Raw genomic sequence first — 25,825 nt, 5'->3', positions numbered from 1 at the left:
GAGGTTGCAGTGAGTCGAGACAGTGCCATTGCGCTCCAGCCTGGGTAACAGAGTAAGACTCAGTCTCAAAATAAAAAAGGTTCCAGAGTGGGTCATGTTGAGGAACGGGGGTCCTTTGGGGTCTGCACATGGAAGCCAATTTCAGAGATTCGTTCTGTTCAGCAAATATTTGCTGGGATCCCGCTCGTGTGTCAGGCCCTCTGCTTGGCTTTGGAGGTGAGGAGATAAAGTAGGAATAAGTCTGTGTCTTCAGGTGGCTCATGAGGGTGGTGAACAGTTGTGTGAAAAACAGTTACAAGGGAGGACAAGGGGGCTGCAGGTCAAGTGAAGTGGAGATGTGGGAGGGAGGGACAGCGTGTGGATCTGTCTGAGAGAATCAGCAAAGGCTTCCCAGAGGAGGCAACCTTTAACCAGGGTTTTGAAGGATGAATAGGAGTTCACCGAGAGGCCAAGGGAAGAAAAGGCATTCCAGAGCAGAGAACAAGCAGCATAAGCTAGGGCCCAGAAACAGCCTGGTGTGCCCGAACAGGAGGGGACAGTGGTGAGTGTTGGCTGATGACAGGATGCCACTTGGGAGTAGCAGCAATGCTGGGGGAGGCTTGGGTGGGATGGATCACCGAGGGGCTTGTTGGCCATGTGAGGAGTCCCGTGGGTGACGGTGGCACCAGGGATCTCAACCTGGGCCTCCCCAAGGTGTCATTTGGGCCCTGCCATGCTGCTCCTCTGCTGGGTGTGGGCAGCTCGAGGGCCTCTGAGCAAGGGGCCGGAGGATCCCAGGGCAGGCTTCACCCTGCTTCCTGTCAGGCCTCTCACTTCCTGTTTCACTGACTTCTTTAAAGTGGCCAGAAAGGAACATTAAAACCCTCCTCCTAAGGTAGGGCCAGAGGGAGAAGAAAGCCCATCGGGGCTGGGCCCTGTGCCTGGGGGCCATCAGCCCCTTCTCCGTTCCTTAGCTCCCTTGGCTGTATTTGTTAAACATTGATGCTGTAAGTATCCTCTGAGTACCTAGTGACATTGATGGTCTCAGAAAGGGGCCCTGCAGGATGAGTAGTGGAGGGAAAGGCATTTCCAGCAGCAGCAGCAGCAGCAGCAGCAGCAGCAGCAGCACGCGCCAAGGAATGGAGGTGGGAAAGAAAGCATGGGGTAGCTGTGGACATGAGGAAGCGGGTGTCGGGACTGATGGTTGGTGGATGGATCCTGAAGGCCGTCAGTGCTAGGTTGGGAATCTGGACAGCTCCCATGGGCAACAGAGATGCAGCAGATGTCCCCGTGCCAGGAAGCGACAGGCTCAGATTTGTCTCCTCTGCGGTGGAAGGTGGTGCTGTGGCAGTGAGGGACCCGACTTCTGCTGTTTCGGGCTCTGATGTTAAGTTCCAAGCCTTGGAGGAGGTTGTGCTTTAGGGCCCAGGGCCTGAGTGTGGCTGCATCGCTCTCCCAGCCCTGGGGGACACAGGCATGGGATGAGGCAGGGCACGGCTCAGGATGAAGATCAGACCCTGCCCTCTCCCCCAGCTCTCAGAGAGGCCAGGCTGAAGGGTTTGGCAGGCACTCAGCCCAGCCTAGCCCAGCCCACTCTTCAGATCACAAGGCTCAAGGCTTGGGCCATCTTCTCCTCACTCAATCTCTCACCGCTCCAGGGAGGCTCAACCTCCCATCACTGATGTTCTCCCATCGGCATCCTTGCAGACAAGACCCCAAGAAATAATGATGGCAGCTGGCACCTGTGTCTTCACGCTGTGCCTAGCCCTGAGCTGAGCACATGGCTTATCATCTCCTTTAATCCTCACAGTGGCGACGAGGGCACAGGTTCAGAGACGGGAGGTGGGCGCGCAGGCTCCTTGGCTAAATGGCCCTGCTGGCGACCAGGGCGGAGATGGCAGTTCCCCAGACCCGAGGACCCCACCGTTCTCCATTCTAGTGGTTCAGTCCTCAGTACGGTCCCTGGTCAGGAGCATCGGTGTCACTGGGAACTTGGTAGAAATGTACATTCCCAGGCTCGACTGAGAACTGCTGGATCAGACACTCTCGGATCGGGGTCCAGCAACTGGGGCTTTAACAACCCTGCAAGTGACTTGGATACAGATTCAAGTTGAAAATCCCTTGTCTGTGCATTTGGGCCCTTGTCCAAGGCCCTGGTCACCCTCCTCTGGATTCTGAGCTCTGTGAGGCCCATTTCCCACTCCTGATGGGAGTCTCTCAGCAAGTGTACTATGCATCAGCTCTGCATTAAGCCTAGGTCTAAATGGAAGATGCTTGTGCGGTCCATCCTATGGGAGGTGCCTTTGCCTTGATACAGGGATAGTGAGTTCCTAACATGTTTCAATGAGTATTTATTAGGTGCTGAGATTGAAGGGATGGTGGTGACCTCAGGAACCTTGATCAGCAAATGAGAGTAAGGAGTCAGTCTTGGTGCCTTTCCTGTGTCCCCAGCACAGGCCTGCCACCTGGAGATAGCCACAAAGGTGCTGATTCGCTTTTCTTATTCTTAGACTCAGGCTGAGCAGGTGTGACCTGGTCCATTGGAGGCTCCCGGCCTCTGCTCCCAGCCGGTGAGCCCTGGCCCAAGGTCTCTACCGCTGCTGTTCACTCCAAGACCCTTGCCCTCCTCTCCGAGGACCCAGCATTGGCTCTTGGCTCCTGGAACCCCAGGGGTGGAGGCAAGGCCTGCATCCTGCCCCCTGGACTTCCTGCCCTTGGTGTCCTCCACCGTGGAGGCTGTGGGACTCAGGGTTGTCTGAATACGTGCAGGAAGGCCATTTCCACTGGGAGTGCATCCCAGGGGCCCAAGAACATCAGCGCCTCCTTCTTCTTCAGAAAATGCCTTTGGGCCCTGCTCATCTGGAATCCTTTTTTGGTTTGTTTTGGTAACTTCATTAAGCTTAGTTACTTTTTCTGTTTACTTAGTAATAAATTTTCTTCAGAGAGGTCTGGACATGAGCCACAGCAGTGATTACAGGACTGGAAACAAGGGCTGAGAAGGGGCAGATGAGTAAGGGATTTGTAGCCCCAAAAGAAGCATCTCAGCAGGGCTGCCAGGAGAGGTTGTGTGGGACGTTCACTGCACAAGGGCACCAGTGGAGGGGGCAAGGGTGGGATGGGCTCAGGAGGAAGGGCTGTGCCTTATCTCAAGCCTGATGCCCTGGTGCTGAGATGTGTCTGTGGGGTGGAGCGGGGTGGGGCGGGGTGGTGGGGAAGGGGTGATTCTTTTTCTTAGTCCAAAGAGAAATCTGGGCCCCAACCCCTGTCCTTTGGGGCTGGGACCGGAGCCCTTCTTAGCAGAAGGAGCACCTTTTAAAGTTCATATTTTACTGCTGTGAAGTTACTTGCCCAAGGTCTCATAGCTGGGGAGTGGCAGTGGCATCTGAACACTGGCCCCAGAGTCCCAGCAAGTGACCTGACCTCCATTCTTGCTGGCTCTGAAGTTGAGTTCCAAGCCTTGGAGGAGATTGTTTTAGGGACTAAGGCCTTCAGCCGGAGTGTGGCTTAACCACAGTCTGACACGGTCTGTGTGCAGACAAGAAACACATGGTCTTGTCTGTGGTTCAGTGGGTTGGATGCTGGGGGTGGTCGGAAAAGAGGGTATGCTCCCCAAGTGGAAAGGAATCATCTGCCTATTTTCTCTGGAGGGCTGCTGGCATTTGTCTTAGGAAGTCAAGCCTTCTCTGACCTGGGGGAGAGGAGACCTTTTCCTATTGCTAATGATGCGGATCACTAAGGCGCTTACTGATCTGCCATATTGGGCTACAATGAGATGTACCATCCCCATCACAAGGGCATAACATTTTCTTCACTTTCCATTCAGGATGGGAGTTTCTCAGCAAGAGTTTATTATGCATCAGGCTCTGCATTAAGCCTCAGTCTAAATGAAAGATGCTTGTGTGGTCCATCCCACGGGAGGTGCCTTTGCCTTGATATAGGGATATTGAGTTCTTAACGTGTTTTAATGAGTATCTATTAGGTGCTGAGATGCTGAGGTCGAAGGGACCGTGCTGACCCCAGGAAGCTTGATCAGCAAATGAGAGTAAGGAGTTAGGAAACAATAAAATGCAAACTTCTCTTATGCTAGGGCTTTGAGCCATTTTTAAAAAAATTAAATTTCAATTTTTTTTTTTTTTTTGAGACAGAGTTTTTACTCTGTCACCCAGGCTGGAGTGCAGTGGCGTGATCTTGGCTCACTGCAACCTTCACCTCCCAGGTGCAAGCGATTCTTGTGCCTCAGCTTCCCAAGTAGCTGGGATTATAGGCATGTGCCACCACGCCCAGCTAAATTTTATATGTTTAGTCCAGATGGGGTTTTGCCATGTTGGCCAGGCTGGTCTTGAACTCCTTGACCTCAAGTGATCTGCCTGCCTTGGCCTCCCAAAATTGAGCCTGTTTTAAATAAAAGCTATAGGACCTTTGCCTTAGAGCCTATATTCATTTTTCCCTCAGAGGGGAAGGAAGCTGATTTTTATAAACATTAACTGTGTGCTGGGAGCTCTGTGTCATCCATCTCATTCGACCCTTGCCACAGCCTGTAAAGCAGATGTTACTGCTCCTGCTCACAGATGACAACCCCTAGGGCTCAGCAAACAGAAGCGCCTGACCTCTTGGCTGGCATTCTTCCTACTGCCCTCACTTCCCCACTGTACTTGCCTGGCCTGAGAGCCCTCTGGTCCCTCATGGACAGGCCCCCGACTCTGCCTAGGAAACTTAGAAGAGCCGGAGGGGTTTCTTCTCTGAGGATTATGGTATCAGGAGACGGCGGCCCAGGAAGAGTGCACAGATGGATGAGTCATTCTCCTCATGCACTTACCCTACACACTGGTCACTCTCAAAAGCACACCCCTACGCACACGTGGGCTCACACTCTCTTGCACACATTGATTTTTTCACATGCGCTTGCACCACCCTCTGGGTTTCTGCAGTCTCCTTCATGAAGTGGGGGTGGGTGGAGCAGGGGCTGCCGGCATTGATGGAGATTGATGATATTTGAACACTCGTGTGACAACTCACTCTCCAGCTGTCCCCGCCTCCTCCTACCCCACCCCACCCCTAAACACACATGCACTGGGGCTGACAGCTATTTCCTCTCTCAGCCTCCCTCTGCTGCCTCTGCCTGCCTGCTGCCTCTTGTCTAGCTGCTGTCTGGAGCTGACAGCCACCAGGGCTGGAATTCCGTGCCCCCTCTGTGCCCAGGTAAGGAGGCAGTGGCCCAGGCCCTGAGCAGCCTCTGGACCCACAGGAGAAGGCAAAGTTTGACTAGGTGAGAGGGCTGTTATTAGCTAGGATGGCAGAAGGTTGAGTTTACCAAAGATTGGAGGGGACTTGATGCCGAGAGAAGGCAAGGACTAAGTTTGCTTAGGCATTAACTCCATGCCAGGTACCAGGGTCAACCACTCAACTGTCTGTCAATATTCATCAGCAGTCTATGTGGGAAGATGACACCAGCAGGCTTAGGGTGACTGGCCCAAGTTCACGCAGCCAGGAAGCCGAGGAGCTGGGGTTCAAAGCCAGGTCTTGGACTCCCACAAGCTTGCACTCTCTGTCCACCCAACAACTCCTTTTTTTTTTTTTTTTTTTTTAACCTGCCAAAGCTGGACCTTGGCTGCTGGGCTGTCAGTCCTGGGAGGCTGGGGGCTGTCTCCACAGAATCAGAAGGACTGATCTGGTGGTTCCAAAGGGTAGCAGGACTGTGCTCTCTGATCATCCCTGTGGGACTTGGATAAGCAGCAGCTGGCCTGCAGGGAATGTTTCAGGGCAGAGGGGATGGCACTTGGCTGCCTGCTGGGAGTGAAGTCCCAGCCCCACCGCTGCAGCTGGGGAGCGCTGGGCATATTGCTGTGCTTCTCTGAACTTCGTCAGTTTCTTCTGAAAACTGGGGTCTCATAGGTTTGTTGCAAGTGTAACCACACTGCACACTCCAAAGCAGGCGTCTCCAAACTACAGCCCGTGGGCCACATGCGGCCCCTTGAGGCCATTTATCCGGCCCCCCCGCCGCACTTCAGGAAGGGGCACCTCTTTCATTGGTGGTCAGTGAGAGGAGCACAGTATGTGGTGGCCCTCCAATGGTCTGAGGGACAGTGAACTGGCCCCCTGTGTAAAAAGTTTGGGGACGCCTGCTCCAAAGCTTAGGAAGTGTGCCCATTGCCAGGAAGCACAGGCTCCTCTTCCATCTATCTGCAGATCCCCAGCTCCAAGGAGCTCACCTGCCAGCAGAATTCTAGGTTGATATCCCAGAAACCCACCCTATAAAAGGACTGTGGTCTCTGGAAGGGAGTGGGTTTTCTCATCCTGGCTAACAATGTTTTCCCTAGAAAGATGAGTACTGAAGACCATCGCTCGCCTCGCCTGCTGTCCTTCTCTTCTTCCTCCTCCATCCTCTCTTCCTTGGAGTAGGGCTAGAGGAAAGCGCACAGGCGGGCGTGAAACTTGCTTCTCCATGTTTGTGCTGTCTGGGTGGCACTGGACCAGCTATTTAACCCCTTGAGGCTCAGTTTTCTCATCTATAAAATGGGATGGAGTACTAGCACCTTTCTTCTAGAGCCAGAAAGACAGCACCTTTGTGAAGGACCTACCACAGTACCTGGGGTGTCAGCGCTGCCCAGGACAACCTGAGTTCCCGTCCCCTGCTACCTGCCCTCTACCTCCTGCATGGAGCCTCATGCAATTTCCTCAGTCCTCACCGATCTTGACCAGGTTCACATTTGATGGTCTTTCAGGCTTTCAATGAGGGTGTGAGCATGCATGTCTTATTTGTTGGATAAGTGCGTGAGGGAGTAAGTGAATGAACGAGGGTAGGTTTCCTGGGACAGAGAGAGCTGCTGTGGCTGCCCCCAAGAAGGGAGAGATCTTTTGGCCCCACTGGGCCTCCAGAGCCCCATGTGAGAGTTCCTCCTACCCACCTCTCCTGGCTCTTATCTTATTTCCTCTCTAACCATCAGAGAACGGGGCTGGCCCCACTGTTCATGGTCAACACATCTAACCAGCCACCACTGAGTGCGGGGAACTGCACAGGGGATCTGTAGAGAGGCAAGGTCTGGTGGTGCTGTGGGTGGGAAGGGGCAGCATCTCCACCCCCTAGGCCAGCAGAACCCTCCTGCCCTACATGCGGGACCTCCTTCACTGCCCTCCACCCCCACCCAGTGCTCTGGGGACTGGCGTGGCCTGACCTTGTTCCTATATCTCTGTGTGATCTTAGACTATTTGTTTCATAATCATCACAATGACACCAATATAGCACTTGCTGTGTGCTAAATGCTTTTATGTATTAACTCACTTAATTCTCCCAGTAACTCTCTGAGATGGGTGCTGTGATGACCGACGTCCAAGTTAGAGAGGAAGAAACAGGCTCAGGAAGGTTGAATGACCTGCCCAATGTTGCACAGCAATTCCGGGATGTTATCCCCCATCCCCCCGCCCAGTATATTCGTGGGTCACATTGGCATCTCCTGGGGAGGGCCCCACTCCAGGCCCCTCTCTTCGTTGCCCCGTGGCCCCTGCACTGTCAACCTCGGCGCTTCCTTCCCTCCACCGCAGAGCCCCACGATGTCGGCCAACGTCACGCTGAAGCCGCTCTGCCCCATCCTGGAGCAGATGAGCCGTCTCCAGAGCCACAGCAACACCAGCATCCGCTACATCGACCACGCGGCCGTGCTGCTGCACGGGCTGGCCTCGGTCCTGGGCCTGGTGGAGAACGGACTCATCCTCTTCGTGGTGGGCTGCCGCATGCGCCAGACCGTGGTCACCACCTGGGTGCTGCACCTGGCGCTGTCCGACCTGTTGGCGTCTGCTTCCCTGCCCTTCTTCACCTACTTCCTGGCCGTGGGCCACTCGTGGGAGCTGGGCACCACCTTCTGCAAGCTGCACTCCTCCATCTTCTTTCTCAACATGTTCGCCAGCGGCTTCCTGCTCAGCGCCATCAGCCTGGACCGCTGCCTGCAGGTGGTGCGGCCGGTGTGGGCGCAGAACCACCGCACCGTGGCCGCGGCGCACAAAGTCTGCCTGGTGCTCTGGGCCCTGGCGCTGCTCAACACGGTGCCCTATTTCGTGTTCCGCGACACCATCTTGCGGCTGGACGGGCGCATCATGTGCTACTACAACGTCCTGCTCCTGAACCCGGGGCCTGACCGCGACGCCACGTGCAACTCGCGCCAGGCGGCCCTGGCCGTCAGCAAGTTCCTGCTGGCCTTCCTGGTGCCGCTGGTGATCATCGCCTTGAGCCACGCGGCCGTGAGCCTGCAGCTGCACCACCGCGGCCGCCGGCGGCCCAGCCGCTTCGTTCGCCTGGTGGCGGCGGTCGTGGCGGCCTTCGCGCTCTGCTGGGGGCCCTACCACGTGTTCAGCCTGCTGGAGGCGCGGGCGCACTCAGACCCCGGGCTGCGGCAGCTCGTGTGGCGCGGGCTGCCCTTCGTCACCAGCCTAGCCTTCTTCAACAGCGTGGCCAACCCGTTGCTCTACGTGCTCACCTGCCCCGACATGCTGCGCAAGCTGCGGCGCTCGCTGCGCGCGGTGCTGGAGAGCGTGCTGGTGGACGACAGCGAGCTGGGTGGCTCGGGCAGCAGCCGCCGCCGCCGCCGCACGCCCTCCACCGCTCGCTCGGCCTCCTCCCTCGCGCTCGACAGTCACCCCCAGGCCTCGCGGGGCCCGACGCGCCTCCTCGGCTGGCTGCTGGGTGGCTGCACAGCGTCCCCGCAGAGGGGCCCTCGGGACCGGGCGCTGAGCAATGCCTCGAGTTAGAAGCAGGCAGGGCAGCGCTCAAGCGCGAAAGCATCACCAGGACGCCGCGGTTCAACTTGATACCCGGACTCCAGCCGCGGAGATCAAAACGTCCGAGGGGCGGGACCCAGGTGTCCTTATTTTAAAGCGCCCGGGGAGACTCTGAACTTTTTTTTTTTTTTTAGAAACAGTGAGTTAAAGCAGTGCGTCTTGAACTTTGATGCGCCTGTGAATCACGGAGGGGTCTTGTTAAGTGCAGTCTGATTCAGGAGGCCCGGCCGGTGCTGAGTCTGCACTTCACAAGATGCCAGGCCGCGAAGCCAGGGCCGTAGGTTCCCAGAGGCCCGGAGTAACGCAAAGTGAAACTCATAATAATGACTTCCGAGACTAGGGCAGTGGAGTCGGAAGGGCACTCCGCGTGCGTCTCCCTGGAGCTCAATTTTAACAGATGATGGGGTGGGGGTGGGGGTGAGGTTTTACCTGAAACGGGCTATGTATTTTTGGAGAAGAGAGAGGAAAGCTTTGAGAAGCACAGCTCCAGCCTGCCCTCTGCATTCAGCCAACGTTTACTGTGCTAGATGCTTTACCCCACAATCTTAAGGGGCCGCTTCTATTAGCGTCTTTACAGCTGAGCACACTTTGGCTCAGGGAGGTTAACTGGCTTGCCCAGTTTCAGGGCTAATGACCACAGGGTCTGCAAGGTGAAACTCATAACCTCAGGCATCACATGCTCAATTACCCTCCGGTGAGCGAGGACATCCTCTGAGCTACTTGAGGGACTTAAGACACTACCTTGTGACCCATCACTGCCCAAGGTACTTCCAAGGCAGAAGCAGGGGATGCCAGGGTCAGTCTCTTGGGAAACCTGGGGCTAATCAAATCCAACGGGCGAAATGACTAAAGATCTTTTGTCTTTAGAATTCAAATGGGCACAGCAGCTCTGAGACCACATCATGCCATTTCTTAGCCAACCTGACCAGAATTCCCTGCAGGCCTGCTGTTCTGTGGGATCCCTCTGGACACTGGTAATGCCAAGATCTGTGCAGCCCCTGCCTCCAGCCCGCACCGGGCTAGGCAGCTACCACTTCCCATTTGTGAGTAGGAGGGGTAACTTGCATCTCTGACCTGGCACTTCCACTGCGCCGCGTCTCATTCCTCTGCCTGCCATGGACTTGAGGTCAGAGACCACTGTGTTGTAGCTCTGCAACCCAGAACTGACAGAGTTGGTGCAAATGAATGTTGCAGGGTGGATGAAACGTCAGTGAAATAAGCAGATGAGAAACTCTGGGGATCTTGGTCCTGTGTTTCTTGTGCCACCGAAGGCCTGGCCCACAGTAGGTGTTCAGCAAAGGAAAGAGTGAGGTGCCCAGCTGGCTGCACAGCCAGCCCGTGTTGCCCATTCTCCCTCCCATCGCTTCCCTCCCACAGCACTTCCCCCATTTGACACGTGGTACATTTTGCTTGTTTATTATGTTTTCTCTCCATCAGAATGAAAGCACCTCGAGGGCAGGGACTTTGGTCTACTGTATGTATTTGCTGGTGCCTACCACTGTGCCTGTACGCAACAGGCACTCAATAAATATTTGTGCTGTAGACTGGACGGACAGGAGTTAGATTCTCTGGGGCTTCTGCAGAATCTGGTTTGGGAGAGGGCGTACTAGGGAAAAACCCTGTTCCCTGCAACCTCCCCATTTTAACCTTTCAGTGTTGAGAATGGGGAGCTGGATTCAGCTTGCTGGGGACAGAGCCAGTGGGGTGCAGAGGTGCCCAGAGCAACCTTTGGGAAAGTGTCGATTCCCAACTGGGGAATCCCAACTGCCAGCCTCCAGGCCTGGGACGGACCCAGGATGCTGAAACAAGACACACACCACTGGGGGAGCCACCCGTCAGTCACCAGCTCACTGAGGAACCAGAAGAATGTACTGTTCTTGGTTTGAAGGCACTTGGAGAAGGGGAGGAAGAAGGAATAGGGGCTAATTCTCTTCTCGCCCACATTTCTGCCAGGTCCCAGGCCCCCTCTGGGCTTGTGTCCCACACAGACCTGCCTGCAAGCCTTCAAAGGCCCAGGAACCCTGGTTGGGGGGTTCCCTGTTTTGGAGCCAAGCGGCTGGAGTCCCGGTGCCAGCAGAGGCGTCTGAGCAGCGGCCGGAGGTGCTGTGTCTGGCATGGTGGTTGGCCATGGACGGCCTTGGCTGTCCTGAGCTCAGATCTTGGCTGCTGGCCGTGGGGGTGGCTGCTTCTGCAGCAGGGCCAGGGTGTCCCGCTTCTCAATGGAGCGCAGCTGCTTCTTCTTTGCCCGCTTGAGCTTCGCAGGGTTTCGGATCTGGGGGTTGTGTGAGGGGAGGGCATTAGTGCGGCTGCAGCCTCGGTCCACGGTCCCAGGGGAGAGGAAGGCCACCCCACAAGGGCCTGGAATTGCAGCGTGACATCGGGACACACGCAGCAGGGGTCGAGGCCCTGGTTTGCACCCCCAAGTGGGGCAGAAGGGTGGGAGAAAACGAAACACTCACCACTTGGACGATCTCTGCCTTCCGCTCATTCTCCAGGCGGCGTCTCAGGTTCTCAGCCCGGCGCTGTTTCTTCTCCTGGAACATTTGGGGGAAAGGGGATTTGAGTCTGGGAGCAGAGGCGGCCCTGGTCTCTCAGGCCCCAGAAGAGTGGGAGTGGACAGAATTCTCAGGAGGAGGGGGAAGGGCCCTCTAAGGCAGGCTCCAGGTGGGTGGTGTGGGTGGAGGGCCACAGGAGCTATCCTGTGCCATGGTCTCGTGCCAGGGCCCGCCGTGGTGGAAGCTCCTGACTTCATGTTGGGAGGTGGGGATGGGACAGGCAGCTGAGGACAGGGGCTGAGCGACGAGGCCTGGGTGGGCTGAGACACGGGGGGTGCCCACCTGGAGATTCACACACATGCAGACAGTGGCCCTTCATGCCACTCTCATCAACTGCCAAGAGAGAAAGGGGAGCTGGCCGTTCCCCATTCCCACCCTCTTGGACAGTCTCCGCTGCTTCTCCTGACGTGCTACTGCTGCAGAAAGCTGGGCTAGGGTGAGGGCTGCTCCCCGAGATCCTCGAAGGTGTGGGGCTGTGCTGCACGGAAGACGCCTGGGAGCTCTCTGGCCTGGGTTCGAATCTTGATCCTGTTATTTCCTACACCAGTGACCTTGGCTAACTCTGTGCCTCAGCTTCTCCTTGTTTAAAGTGACAGTGACCACAGGATCTACCTCATAAGATAGTTTTGAGAGATAAGGGAGAAAATGTGTATGCCGGGCTTGGAGCAGCCCCAGCTCCTCGGGCACAGTGAGACTCTAGATGGAGTCTGTCTTGGGAGGTGACACCCAGCGCTCTCGGACTGTGTCATGCTGACTGTGTCCCCTGGTAGGGCCAGGGCGGGGACACTGGCTCCAAGTCTGCTGCATGGTTAGGGGTTTCTGGTGGCTTTGGCAACCTGGAGTAGCAGGGGTGGCCTAGGCCCCTGGGGGGAAAGGAGAAGTGAGCCTTGGGCTCCTGCGGTCAGGGCAGGTCTGGGCTGGGGGCGGGGCAGGAGCCTCTGCAGTGGACGGTGAGAAGCAGGACAGTAGCTCTCTCTTGCCCAAGAGGGAGCCAGGGCCACACAGGAAGAGCGATAAGGCCTCAGCATATGGTGGCAGACACACCGTTCCCAGGGTGTCAGCTGTAAGCTGAGCTGAGGTGACTTAGAGTGGGTGACGGGTGACTGAGTGACTGGCCCGTTCCTTTTCTCAGTGGCCAGGCTGGGACCACAGGCTAGGGGTGAGTTGTCTGAATCCCGTTCAGCGCTCCTCCTCTAGCCCTGGGGTCATTAGAGGAGTGGAGGAGGAGCCCCCCGACTGCCTGCCTGCCCTGGGGGCAGGTGCCAACCAACGCCACCCCGCTTTCTCTGCATGCTGCCTGCCGAACGCCCTCTTTCCCACCCTGAAAAGTCCCTGGCAGATGTGGGTGAGGCTGTGACCCTTCACAGGGGCTTCCTGGCTCTGGGATGAGTGACAGGGGACAGAAGGGGAGGAGAGGCGCGGGGGCCATGTTTGTTGCTGGCGTGGGGGCTGCTTCCTGGACAATGAGCAGCCATACCGGGGACGTGGATTTCCAATCTGCAAGCCCTTCCCAAATGAGGAGGTCCCAGGAAAGGGGCCTCGACCCCATCTCACTGACCGCCCTACCACCCGGGGCTTCCTCCTGGGCTTCTCCCCAAGGCCTGCTTCTGGTCCTCCCCTCTGTCCCTGTCCCTGAGGCTTTCAGAGGCCTAGACTATCCTGGATGGTCCCCTAGGCTCCCTGACCCATGGCCCTGGACTGCACTTCTGTTTCTGGCCAGGTGCCCTTCCTCCCTGGGGCCTTCAGATTCAAGAATGTTTCTTAACCAAGCCGGCCTCCTGCAGGCACGTGTGGAAGCCCCCACCTCAGGTCTGTCCCAGCAGACAGCAGCTCGGCCCTCCGAGCCCCAGCCTCAGCCTGGCTGGCCCCTCACCTGGCGGCGCCTCTCCTTCTCCTCCTCCAGGTGACGGGCAAAGTCCTTGGCCAGCTTCCTCTCCTGCCGCTCCTTCATCTTCCGCTGCCATGATGTGCGCAAGGGCTTGTCCTGGAGCATCTGGGAGAATCTGAAAGGGGGAGGGGGGTGCTTCTAGGGTCTGTGGGGCAAGCGCTACCCACGCCCTGGCTCTTCTTGGCCACAGGCTCTGAAACCTCTTCCCTAGAGCCCAGGTGGAACCACCTTCTTGCTGGCCTGACAGGCAGCCCTCCAGGTCTGCAGAAACGTGGGGCAGGAAGGAACCCTGATTGTGCTGGCTGCCATTTCTCAAGCCTTGTCTACATGCCTCTGAGATGGGTACTTCTATCCTCTCCACTTACAGAGGAGCAAGCCAGGTGTGGAGAAGCTAAAAGCTGCCCAAAGACACCTTGTTCTAAGCGGCAGTTAGGACTCGAACCCTGCCAGTGACTGCAGAGTCCAGGCTACGTGGCCCCTTTGGTCAAGTTCTGCTGTTTCCGCCCAGTGCATTTGGCCTGGGTGTGAACGCCTCTGGAGGTGCGGGGCTCACCCCGACGGAGGTGGCGCCCTCCATTCCAGAGTCGTGTGACTGGTCGGAGTTCTGGGTAATGAGTCAGAATCTTACCCACCAAGACCAGGTGTGGTGGCTTACGCCTGTAATCCCAGCACTTTGGGAGGCCAAGGTGGGTGGATTGGAAGTTGGAGACCAGCCTGGCCAACATGGCAAAACCTACTGAAAACTACTAGAGTTTCTACTAAAAATACAAAAAGTAGCTGGGTGTGATGGTGCACGCCTGTAACCCCAGCTACTTGGGAGGCTGAAGCACAACTGCTTGAACCTAGGCGGCGGAGGTTGCAGTGAGCCGAGATCATGCCACTGCACTCCAGCCTGGGAGAGAGAGCAACACTCTGCCTCAAAAAAAAAAAAAAAAAAAGAATCTCTTCCCCCAGTTGGACATGGATGGAGTGGGCACATCAGGGCTCTCAGGGAAATCTGAATTTTCTTAAGAGCGACGATGATTTTGGCATTATGGGAGAGCTGAGCTCAACTCTGTAAGAATGTATACCATAAACCGGGTGCAGTGGCTCACGCCTGTAATCCCAGCACTTTGGGAGGCTGAGGCAGGCGGATCACCTGAGGTCAGGAGTTAAAGACCAGCCTGACCAACATGAAGAAACCCCGTCTCTAATAAAAATACAAAATTAGCCAGGTGTGGTGGCACATGCCTGTAATCCCAGCTACTTGGGAGGCTGAGGCAGGAGAATCATTTGAACCTGAGAGGCGGAGGTTGCGGTGAGCTGAGATGGCACCATTGCACTCCAGCCTGGGCAACAAGAGCAAAACTCCATCTCCAAAAACAAAACAAAACAAAACAAAACCAAAACAAAACAAAAGGAATGCATACTGCAAGGATTTATGGATGGGATAATGCATCTAGGATGCACTTAAAATATTTCAGGGAAAAAAATGCCAAGGATCAAAGATGCAGCTGAACTAGTTGATGCTGATGAGAGCTCTGCTCTGTCTTTGTATGCTTGGAAATTTCCACAAAAATAAGTAAAAACAGAATGAGAAGTCTCTCGGTGGCCTCCACATACTTAAGTTAGGTCTTTCTCTCTTAAAGATTCGAGGAGCATTTTGGTGTCCTTTGGCCCTGCCGACCCCTGGCCCCAGCTCCCTGATCTCCTTCTCCCCTTCCCAAGGCCCTGCCACTGAAGCCCTGGCCTCCTATGTGCTAAGAATGGGGTGCCCCGGGGACGTCCCCCATAACTGTAAAGCCGGGCTTCCCGAGCTGGGGTACGAGAAGCCTGAAGGGACAAGGCGGTGGGAGGCTGGAGACACACAGCACCCCAGGACACGGAGCTGCATCTCTGTAGAGCGGGGCTTTCACACAGAACTTTCTGTGATGGTGGGACCATTCTACATGGACGCGGCCCAATAAGGTAGCCACCAGTCATGGGTGGCTGCTGGGCGCTGGGAATGTGGTCGGTGCTGACAGAGAAACTGAATCTTACATTTTATTTAATGTAAATATACATAGCCACATGTGGCTGGTGGCTAAGGCACTGACCCAGTGCAGAACGGAGGCAGATCATCAGTTCACCTGGGTATTGAAGGAACTCAGGCCTGTGTTCCAAGTCCAACAACTTACCACCCAGGTGACCTTGAGCAAGTAGCCTCTGAGTCTCAGCAGTCTTGCCAGTGGAGATGAGAATCATTCCTAACTCAAAGGGTGGTGGGAGATGTAATTGACACACACATAACAGGTGCTCAATAAATGCTCCTCCTCAGAGAAGGGAGCCAGCATGCCTGAGGGGCACTATCGAGAAGGTGGCATCTGGCATGAGCAGGAAGGCAGGGCTGCAGGCAGGTCTTCCCACCACAAGCACTTTCCCGGCTGCGGCTGTCTTCCTCCCTGCAGCGGGTGCTGCTTCCGACTTATCTCTGGGCTCACTCGCCACCCACCGAAGCTGCTCCCTCGAAGACCCCAAACATCCATGCGGGGGCCCTGCTGGGCCTTCTCCACAGAGCTGCCTGCCTTCCCTCCTGCCCACCGAGGTGTTTTCAGTGGCCAGACTGACCTCCCAAGGCAGGTCATTTCACTGCTTTGCTTGACATGCTTCCATGGCTCCCAAGCTCAGAAAGCTGGAGTCCCTGCAAGGGTCACCACGCCCCACTGTCTCTCTGACCTCCTGTCCTACTGTTTCCCCTTCTCCTCATTCCAGCAGCAAGATTTCTGGAATGCCTCCCAAACGGGAGATGCTCCCGCCTCAAGGCCTCTGAACTTCCCTTTCCTCTTGCCCGGATACCCTTTCCCCAGACCCCTCCCTGGTTCCCTCTGCGAGGCCATCTCTGAGCACTGTGGCAACACCTTGCCCTCCCCGTTATTCTCTGGTCCTCATCCTGGTTTATTTTTCTTTAAAGCCTTTAGTACTGACATAGCATCTATGTCCTTATGTTTATCTATTTCCCACATTTAGAATGTTCGCTTCAGGAGAGCAGGGACTTTTTGTTCACAGCCATGTTGAACAAAATTGGTTGAGGAATGAATGAACTACCTCTGTCCTCATTCAAATGCTTGCTCAGCTTATAGTGCCTCCTTGTGCTGGGCTCTAGGAGATCTCATGATAGGCAAGTCCCCACTCTCATGGAGCCTCTGGTTTAAAGGAAAACAGGCAGTCAGTAAGAGTCACACAAATAAATAAGCATCTGCGCAAATGGAGGCGTTACAAAAGAGAAGCACAGGGCACAGTGATAACGTAGAGCATGGAGACTTAACCCTGGTTGGATAGGCCAAAGAGGCTTTTCAGAGGAGGTGACTTTTGAGCTGAGCCCTGAAACATGAGTGGGGGATTGGCCAGGGAAGAGCCTTTCAGACAGAACTGCACATGTGAAGGAGGGAACGTCACACACGGGAGGAACATGGAGGAGACATCGGTGTGGAAGCTCCAGTGATGGAGGGGAGAGGAGGGTGGGCCTCATTAAGGAGACTGGAGTGCGTGCTCTGTGCGAGCAATAGTGAGTCAGGAAGGGTCTGAGTTGGACAGGGAGCTGTACACACACCCTCCCTCCGGATTTCTTGGTCAAGTGATCTGTGGCCTCCTGCCCTCCTCCAGCTGCTGATCAAGTGTCTTGTGCGGGTCCCTCCCTTCTCCCCACCTGTGCATGGGCCCAGCCCTGTCCAGCTCAGCAAGCCCATCTCCCCACCTGCAGCGAAAGTACCAGGATCCCAAGCTCCACCGCTCAACCTGCTCATCACTCTCCTCCCACCTGAACCAGCCTCCTCCAGTTCCATCAGTGGCCCTGCCACTCTCCTGTGACCTGCTGGGACAGGGCGGAGGGGTAGTGCCATCATCCACTTCTCCAACATTGACAGTCACTCTAGCTTCAAAGTCTCTCTCTCATGGGAGACTGGTAGTAAATTACTCTGGAAGCCTCAGTTTTCTTCTGTTTAATGAGAGGTGGGGGGATAATAGTCACTGCCTCGGGTTTTAAGGGTACAAGAAAAAGGCCTAGCACAAAGCCTGGCCCAGAGTCAGCTTCCTCCTTAAAAACACCCTCCTACCTCAGGGTCCCTCACATGCACACATCCCCGCCTCTCCCCCGCGGTTCCCATTAGCTCCAATTGGAATTGAACCCCACACTTCTCCTTCAAGGCAGCCTAAATTCTTCCTTCTTCAGACGAACCACTTTGTTCCTTCATTAAACAAGCATTTATTGAGCATTTACTATGCCCTTGGCACAGAAAGACAAGAAAGATCTCGTGCCTGCCCTGAAGAAGGTTGCAATCCAATTCAAGGTGGATCTACTGGGATTGGGTAAAGGGTTTTGCACACAGGCTTCAGAATCAGATCTGTGCTCAGGTCCTGTGCCGACCGCTCAATTAACCTCGGTTTCCTCACACAGAAAAACAGGAATAATAACACCACCTGCTTCACAGGGCGGACGTGCAGAGCAAGTGTGATGGTATATGCTGTTCCATGTTTGAAAGGCTGTTGACTGGTAAATCCTTATTAAAGTGCTTAGCACTATGTCCTATATAATCAGTGCTCAGCAATACTTTTTATCATAAAGGCAAATAATTGTAGCAGATTTTTTTTTTTTTTTTTTTTTTTGAGACGGAGTTTCGCCCTTGTTACCCAGGCTGGAGTGCAATGGCGCGATCTCGGTTCACCGCAACCTCCGCCTCCTGGGCTCAGGCAAGTCTCCTGCCTCAGCCTCCTGAGTAGCTGGGATTACAGGCACGCGCCACCATGCCCAGCTAATTTTTTGCACCTTTAGTAGAGACGGGGTTTCACCATGTTGACCAGGATGGTCTCGATCTCTCGACCTCGTGATCCACCCGCCTCGGCCTCCCAAAGTGCTGGGATTACAGGCTTGAGCCACCGCGCCCGGCTGTAGCAGATTATATTGAAGACCTCACTGCTCTGATCAAGTAATGGCTGGTTTACTTGCTTCTGCCTCCCTCACTGGAGAGGACAGACAACGGTAAATGTCTGCAGAACGAATACACAACTGAGGTGCTACAGGAGAGGCCCATAGGGACCCTGAGGAGAAAAGGCATCAGAGAAATTGATCTTTGAGGGCCTGGTCCCACCCGCCTCCGGATCCCAGAGCATTTTACCACATTCTCACTGTAATGACCTGTTTGCTGACACCCCCATTAACGTGAGCTCTCTCTAACCCTGGGGCTGTTCTCCAGGCTGCAGCAGGGAAAGGCAGGTTCACAACACTATAGAGAACCCCACCCCTGTCCATGCTGTCCCCCACTTCACCTTTTCTTGGAGCGGTCCTTCCACACTCGCCCCGATTTGGGCTTCCCCTTCGGGATTACAGGAAGCTCCTCCTCCTTCAGCTTTTTGGACGCTGGGGCTTGGGATGAAGAACCTTTTCGCTTCTTTGCCCCGAAGACGCTTGTCACCGTCTCTACAGCTGGAGGTGGCTTGCTCGGCTCGTGCTGACCCCGAGGGGAGCCAGGTGTCTCGGGTGTCAGCTCCAGTAGTGGCTGCGAGGGCTCCGGACCTGGAGCTTGCTCACCAGGGTAAGGCTCTGGTGACCCTGGGCCCGGCGGTAGCTGATGCTGGGGGAACCCTGGGGTCAGCTCCTCCTTATTCTGGGCCAACTCCGAGGCCAGTACTCCCTGGCCTTGAGAACACTTCGGCGCTTCCTCACTTGGCTTCGGCTGACATCGTGGGGATTCAGGACTGGACTCCGGCTGTCTTTGAGGCGACTCTGGGTGTAGGTCTTGCTGACGCTGGGGGGAGCTTGGGTCTGGCTCTTGGTGCCCTTGGGGGGACTCCAAGCCTGCACCCTGCAGACTGGGTGATCTTGGGCTTGTCTCCGGCGGCCTTTCGGGGGAGCGCAGGCCAGCTTGCTGCACACTTGGAGGAGACCCGGGCTCCCTCGTTTCTTCTGGGTTCGACTCGAACTCCACAATGGCCCGTCTCGCCCGCGAAACTAAGGTGAGGCTCTCGGGGCATTCGGGCCGTAGGCCTTCCAGCCGTCGACTGCGCCTTAGCGGTGTGTCCATGGCTCAGACGGTAAGTTTCCAAACCCCTGTACACATGTAGCCCCCGCCGACAACCGGCGCCTTCCTATGACGTCACGAGTCGCTAAGTCCGTAACGCGCAGGTGGGGCTGTTACTGAGGCAGCCATGTTGGTGAAGGGTGGACGGGGCTGGGGGTGGGGTTTAGCATGCGCATGCGCAATGCGCACCAGTGCCATTAACACGTGATTGATGAGCCAGTCTTTTTCCTGAATTAGCGTTTGCTTTTCTTGCACAGTTTCCTGGGAAAGAAGAGCGAGCAAATAGAAAACGGAAAGTGGGAAGACCTATTTCCGGTAAAGAACGGGGTTGAAAAATGATCCGAAGAGCCCATAGGCAAGGCTCATGGAAGTTTCGTGGTGAACTTCCTGCAGTTGGTCAGGGTCCTGCCTTCCTTGGGCCTGTTTTCTCATCTGCAGTATGGGTCATTTTGCACTAGCTTCAGGCATCCAAAATGATCGGAGTGCTCCATCCAGCTGCCTGAAAGAATGCTATCTGGGGGTTCTGGAGGTGGAAGATGGGTCTTTTTTGTGTTAAACATTCACTCTTGCCTTTTCTGGGCCTGTGCTTCCGTATATAATCTATGGCTCAACCTTTTCAGCGTTTTCAATGTTTGTGAGTGAAGTTGAGGTACCAATAAGATGCACCCCCTTTGTCCTGTGGCTCACCTGGGCCCTCAGCGAGCTGCGTTCCCTCACGTGTCCCTCTTCTGCCCCAGTTCTAGAAACAGGTTGGGTCACCTCTGATCTTCCTTTCAGCTCAGACGGTGCTTTTTGCCCCTATGCGAACCTGCCTCCCATCCCTTCCCTTCCTATTCACCTGTAAATGTACTTTACTTACAAAGCACTTTGGGACCTCACCAGTGAGCAGGCTTTGCCTTCTGGACCTCCCAGGAGCTAGAGAAGACTCTGGGGACTGTGGGGTTGGGGAGTGCGGGGCTGTGGGGACCTTCGTGTGAGACCCAGGAGTGGAGTTTTGATTTACTTACAGAATGCTTCTTAGGAAGAACATCTTGGAAGTGGTCCAGTTGGGTTATTCTTGGAACTGCCTGGTATTGGCCCTTGAATATCCCAGGGCCCCTGTCCAACATTCTAGTAGTTTCTTTTAGAAACCATTATTTCTCCAGCTGGGGGCTTGTGGGAGGGCCTGGGAAATTATCCAATAATACAGGGGTCAGAGTGCCCTCATCTTCCTTATGTTCATGAGCCAAGGAGACCCCTGCAGAGGGGCTTTGCCTGCCTCACTGCCCCTCCCCTGCTGTGTAGCTGTCCAGAGCAGAAGCAGCTGGGATACTTCCTCGCCCAGTTCTTCACCTCCCAACTCTCAGAGGAGTGAGTTCCATTCACTTCTTTAAATTCCTTGCCCCTGCCGGGAGACCCCAATGATCCAACACTCAGAACCATGCCTGGCAGGCATTGCCAGGGTGCTGGAGGAGACTGTACGTCCCTCTGCCCTGCTCCAGCCTCCCTAGGCTTGCCCTGCCTCCTAAGCTCTTATCCCAGCTGGAGGGATCACTCTCCAATGCAGATTGCATTACATCCTAGCCTTGCCTGAAATACTTCAGAGGGTGATCTCAGGTTTTTACCAGAGGGGAGGGAGATGTTTTTCAGAGGAGGCCTTTGGGTTGCCCCCAAACATTTGGAGACACTTCGTCAACCTCAGCATCAGGTGGGTTCTGGCCCAGAACCCCCTACTCCCACCTGAGCCCAGTTTGTCGTTGTCTTTATACATCGTGTCCTGAATCCCCGAGGACACTCCTGAAATTTTCAGAAGAGCCTGGTGTGGGGGTCATTGTTGGGATCCTAACTCTTTACACTCCTTTGCTTTCTTTAAAATATTACTATACTTGAGACAGGGTCTTGCTCTGTTGCCCAGGCTGGAGTGCAGTGGCACAATCACTGTTTGCTGCAGCTTTGACCTCCCAGGCCCCAGGGATCCTCCCACCTCAGCCTCCTGAGTAGCTGGCACCACAGGCTCATGCCACCATGCCCGGCTATTTTTATTTTTTGTAGAGACAGGGTCTCCCTGTGTTGCTCAGGCTGGTCTTGAACTCCTGGGCTTAAGTGATCCTCCTGACTCAGCCTCCTGAGGTGTTGGGATTACAGGCGTGAGCCACTGTGCCTGGCTGCTCCATTGCTTTCTATTGCAGCTGTCTACATCCCAGTTTTCTTGCCTGCAGGTGGTAGGATACTAAGGGGCTTCTCTGCAGCCCCCAGAGGCCCCCAGCAGGATTGAACCCACATTGCCCACACAGGGAACCTGGTCATGCACCCTCTTTTGGCTTTATCCCTCTCTTACTTTCCCACTTTGTTATAGATGCTTGCTGGGGTCATTTTCAGAGCAGACAAATACTGTACTTAAATCCTCATTCAGAGTTGGCTTCTGGAGAAACCCAGCCTGAAACACTGGGGCAAGCAGTGATTGATCCAGGTGGTGTTTCAAGCACTCTGCAAGTACAATTCCATTTACTAATGCTGCTCCCAACAGTCCTGTGAGGCAGCTGCAGTTGTTACTACTGGGAGCACATGAGCACCCAGAAGAGGCCTGGCACATGGTAAGTGCTCAGTTAGCGCAGCCGGTGACCACCAGGGACCATTTCCCTGCCCTTCTCTGATCTTGGTGTTGAACAGAGGGCCATGGGGCCGCAGGTCCTTGACATCTGGGGGTTGTCAGACCCTCTCAACCGCAGCACCCCTTGGCTGACAGGGTCAGTGACTCAGAGGAGAACACCTGGCCCCTATCTTCCATCCATCTGCCAGTGCTTGGTTTCCGTCAGTCAGCAGATCTCAGGTTACATAAATAAGCTGGTATTGCTCATTCAGCACATTCTGCACGATGGTGCGTGCCAGGTGGTACCCAGCACACAGACCAGGATCAGTGTGAGGAACAGGCGAGCAAGGCCCACGTGGGGGCAGCTGCAGGACAGCTAAGTGTGCCAGCTCTGGAACCACAATCCTGGATTCCTGAACGTGTCGCCGTCTGATTTTGGGCAAGCACCTTAGCCTTTCCATGCTTGTTTCCTTGCCTGGGTAACAGGCAGATTTACTGTTAAGGGTTGTGGCTCTGGGGTCAGACAGTCTAGGTGTGGATCTTGCCTCCACCACTAACTTGCTCTGTGACCTTTACAAGTGTCTCAGCCTCTCTGTGCCTTAGTTTCTTGTCTTCTTTGCTTTTCTTCTTTCGGCAGAGTCTTGCTCTGTCACCCAGGCTGGAGTACAGTGGCATGATCTTGGGCTCACTGCAACCTGGACCTCCTGGGTTCAAGTAATTCTGCCTCAGTCTCCTGAGTAGCTGGGACTACAGGCGCCTGCTACAACGCCCAGCTAATTTTTGTATTTTTAGTAGAGATGGGATTTTACCATGTTGGCCAGACTGGTCTAGAATTCCTGGCCCCCAGCAATCTGCCTGTGTCAGCTTCTCAAAGTACTGGGATTACAGGTGTGAGCCATTGTGCCTGGCCAGGAGGTGATTTTCAGCAGGAGCATGGTGCTCAGTATGTGTTTCTTGAGTGACTGGATCCTTATTAGGACCTTACAGGGCTGGGGTGGTCATCCCCATTTTACTGATCAGGAAATCCCAGTCCCAGAGAGGCTGCGATTTGGGACCAGGGTGACAGAAGGAGAGGGCACAGGGTGAGGTCTAGAGCTCAGGGCTTCTTGACTCTAAGCCCTTAACCTCCACCTGCACCAGGCCTGGGACTGGGACATGGGACTGCCTCAGTCTGGGAATGTCATTGGCAACCAGGATGTTGCTGAGCATGGCAGGAGTGAAGGCAGAACCCAGATGGCAGAGGTGTGACTGGGCCTCAGCGAATCTTCACTGTGCAGCACGGATCCAGTGGCTCCGTCTTCTGCTTAAGAGCTCTATGGAGAATTTGAAGTCAGTTTTCTTGTACCTTTTCCAGAATTGTCTTTTATTCAGGTTAATCATGTCCTGTTCCTCCAGCTGTTCCTCCCATGGCATGATAACTCTTTGGGAAAGACACTAGTTCTCTACAGTGCTTCCAGAATGTGGGGTCCAAGGTTGACCGTCCCCATGGATGGCTGAGTAGATTGTCACCTTCCTACGTCATGATCCATATCAGTGTGGCCAAGATTGCATTCAAGCCATTCCATGGAATCTGATGGAAACCCTCAGTCCACTTCCCGTGGCTGTCATGCTTCCCTGCTCCCTGCACCCCCTTGCTCTGATCTTGGACATGAACTGTTGGCTTTTTTGGATGGTGCAGGACTTTTTCATGTGTCCCTGTTGCATTTTGTTTTTACCTTTCTGGGAGCCCAGCTCTCCTCCTTTGGTGTCTGCCCCCACTTTCTCTTTTGCACGTGTGAGGAGCTACTTCTGGGTACCTTGAATCAGGTGCCACTGAGAACATGGAAGAGGACCAGGGTAATCGTGTGAGTTCTTGTCATGCGTGCTTATCTCAGAGGCTCATCTTTGCTGTGTGCTCCCAGCAGCTCACTGTCAGTTTCAGATCCTTGAGAGGAGGGGTGAAGAGACCTCAGTAGAGGGGCCAAGGGCTGGGGGAGGATGGAATGGTACTTGGGACCCCGGCTTGAGACCTCCCAGCTGCCCCCACAGGGCATTGCCAGGGTGCAGAGAATCTCCTGCCCTGGGAAGGGTCCACTTTGCAGAGGTCTTGGGTGTTTTCCCCTGCTTAGGTCTGAGGAGGGCAGAGCTTATCTCCCGATCCTCTTACAGCATCTGCAGGTTCTGCTGAAACAGGAAGGGGCCAGACCTGCTACCCCAGGTCACTGTGGAGAAGGGGAGGAGGAGACAAGACCTCCTTTCCCTCCTCAGGCCCCTGCCAGCCTCCACAGCATTTCTCCTGGTCTACGGGAGGCCAAGGAAGGGGTGGGGTGGGGTGGGGTGGGTAATGAACACCTGAACAGGTGGGAAGTAGCTAACTCAGGAAGGGAGCATGGCATCTTATACCCCATCCCAGCCTCACCCAGTGTGTCGTGTCCAGCAGCAATGCTTTTCAAACTTCAGTGAGTGTCGGGATCATGGAGCGTGTTGTGTAAAAACACAGATTCCTGGGCTCTGACCCACTCCCCCCAACCAAATTAAGATTCATGAATTTGCATCTCTCTCTTTTTTTTTTTTTTGTTGAGATGGAGTCTTGCTCTGTCACCCAGGCTGGACTGCAGTGGTGTGATCTTGGCTCACTGCAGCCTTTGCCTCTCACATTCAATTCTCCTGCCTCAGCCTCCCAAGTAGCTGGAACTACAGGTGCATACCACCAGGCCTAGCTAATTTTTATATTTTTGGTAGAGACACGGTTTTACCCTGTTGGTCAGGCTGGGCTCAAATTCCTGACCCCAGGTGATCCACCCTCCTCGGCCTTCCAAAGTGCTGGGATTACAGCCATGAGCCAGCACACCTGGCCTGAATTTGCATTTCTTTTCTTTTTTTTTTTTTCTTTTTTTTTTTTTTGAGATGGAGTCTCACTCTGTTGCCCAGGCCGGAGTGCAGTGGCACAATCTTGGCTCACAGTAACCTCCACCTCCTGGGTTCAAGTGATTCTCCTGCCTCAGCCTCCCAAGTAGCTGGGACTACAGGCACTCACCACCACAACCAGTTAATTTTTTTTTTTTTTTTTTGTATTTTTAGTAGAGACTGGATTTTACCATGTTGGCCAGGTTGGTCTGGAACTCCTGACCTCAGGTGATCCTCCCACCTTGGGAGGATTTTGGGTCTCCCAAAATGCTGGGATTACAGGCATGAGCCACCGTGCCTGGCCTGCATTTCTAACAAGCAGGTGATGCTGCTGCTACTGGTGCACAGACCACACTTTACGGAGCAGCAGCTGGTGGGAAGGAATGAGCAGTGCAAGAAGAGCGTTCCTTCTTTGCCTTCTGTCTAGGGCAGGGGCTGAGTTCGTCATACCATTTTGTTTATTCACCAAGTCTTTTTTTTTTTTTTTTTTTTTTTTTTTGACGGAGTTTCGCTCTTGTTACCCAGGCTGGAGTGCAATGGCGCGATCTTGGCTCACCGCAACCTCCGCCTCCTGGGTTCGGGCAATTCTCCTGCCTCAGCCTCCTGAGAGGCTGGGATTACAGGCACGCGCCACCATGCCCAGCTAATTTTTTGTATTTTGAGTAGAGACGGGGTTTCACCATGTTGACCAGGATGGTCTCGATCTCTTGACCTCGTGATCCACCCGCCTCGGCCTCCCAAAGTGCTGGGATTACAGGCGTGAGCCACCGTGCCCGGCCTTCACCAAGTCTTTTTTGAATGTTTACTTCATGGCAGGCATCATGAAGAGATACAACAGGGAAGAGGGCGATCGTGGTCCCTGCCTTACTGGAACTTACAGCATCTTGGGGGCACAGATCATAAACACCTGAATCTGAAAATTTTCCTTTGGGGAAGGCTGAGCAAGAATTAATTCCCTATTTTACAGGTGAGGAGATGGCATCTCAGAGGGGCTACATGACTTGCTGAATGTTGCCCAAATGTTAAGTCACAGGACTTGAACTCAGGACTTCTCAACTCAGAATCTGGCCCCCATTCCCTGGCTATAATTCATCCCAGCTTCATGGAGCTGCATTGAGATGGGACAGCTACAGGCCTGGTGCCTGTG

General features: G+C 54.7%; 2 protein-coding genes across 2 annotated transcripts; one reads left to right on the top strand and one right to left on the bottom strand.

Moving 5' to 3' along the window:
* The first annotated feature begins 5,084 nt into the window (after window positions 1-5,084).
* PTGDR2 (prostaglandin D2 receptor 2) lies at window positions 5,085-10,097 on the top strand. Its single transcript, XM_003920186.3, has 2 exons — window positions 5,085-5,178; window positions 7,519-10,097. Exon 2 carries the CDS (start codon window positions 7,528-7,530, stop codon window positions 8,716-8,718), a length of 1,191 nt encoding a protein of 396 aa, XP_003920235.1. The 5' UTR covers window positions 5,085-5,178; window positions 7,519-7,527; the 3' UTR covers window positions 8,719-10,097.
* Window positions 10,098-10,148: 51 nt separating this feature from the next.
* On the bottom strand, window positions 10,149-19,364 carry CCDC86 (coiled-coil domain containing 86). The gene is made up of 4 exons (XM_003920187.4): window positions 18,472-19,364; window positions 13,177-13,306; window positions 11,208-11,282; window positions 10,149-11,020 (listed from the first exon to the last, which is right to left on the bottom strand). Exons 1-4 carry the CDS (start codon window positions 19,224-19,226, stop codon window positions 10,901-10,903), a joined length of 1,080 nt encoding a protein of 359 aa, XP_003920236.1. The 5' UTR covers window positions 19,227-19,364; the 3' UTR covers window positions 10,149-10,900.
* Window positions 19,365-25,825: the final 6,461 nt, after the last annotated feature.

This window comes from Saimiri boliviensis, chromosome 6 (genome assembly GCF_048565385.1).
Source record: "Saimiri boliviensis isolate mSaiBol1 chromosome 6, mSaiBol1.pri, whole genome shotgun sequence".
Taxonomy (NCBI): domain Eukaryota; kingdom Metazoa; phylum Chordata; class Mammalia; order Primates; family Cebidae; genus Saimiri; species Saimiri boliviensis.
This window is presented reverse-complemented; position numbering and strand designations above follow the sequence as displayed.

Bases quoted from the DNA above. Each gene is read 5' to 3' on its own strand.
- PTGDR2 (XM_003920186.3), top strand. From the start codon at position 7,528: ATGTCGGCCAACGTCACGCTGAAGCCGCTCTGCCCCATCCTGGAGCAG.
- CCDC86 (XM_003920187.4), bottom strand. From the start codon at position 19,226: ATGGACACACCGCTAAGGCGCAGTCGACGGCTGGAAGGCCTACGGCCC. The intron at 13,307-18,471 runs GTGAAGTGGGGG...TCCCCCTTTCAG, and splicing joins AAGGACCGCTCCAAGAAAAG to ATTCTCCCAGATGCTCCAGG. The intron at 11,283-13,176 runs GTGAGGGGCCAG...CAAATGTTCCAG, and splicing joins AGAAGGAGAGGCGCCGCCAG to GAGAAGAAACAGCGCCGGGC.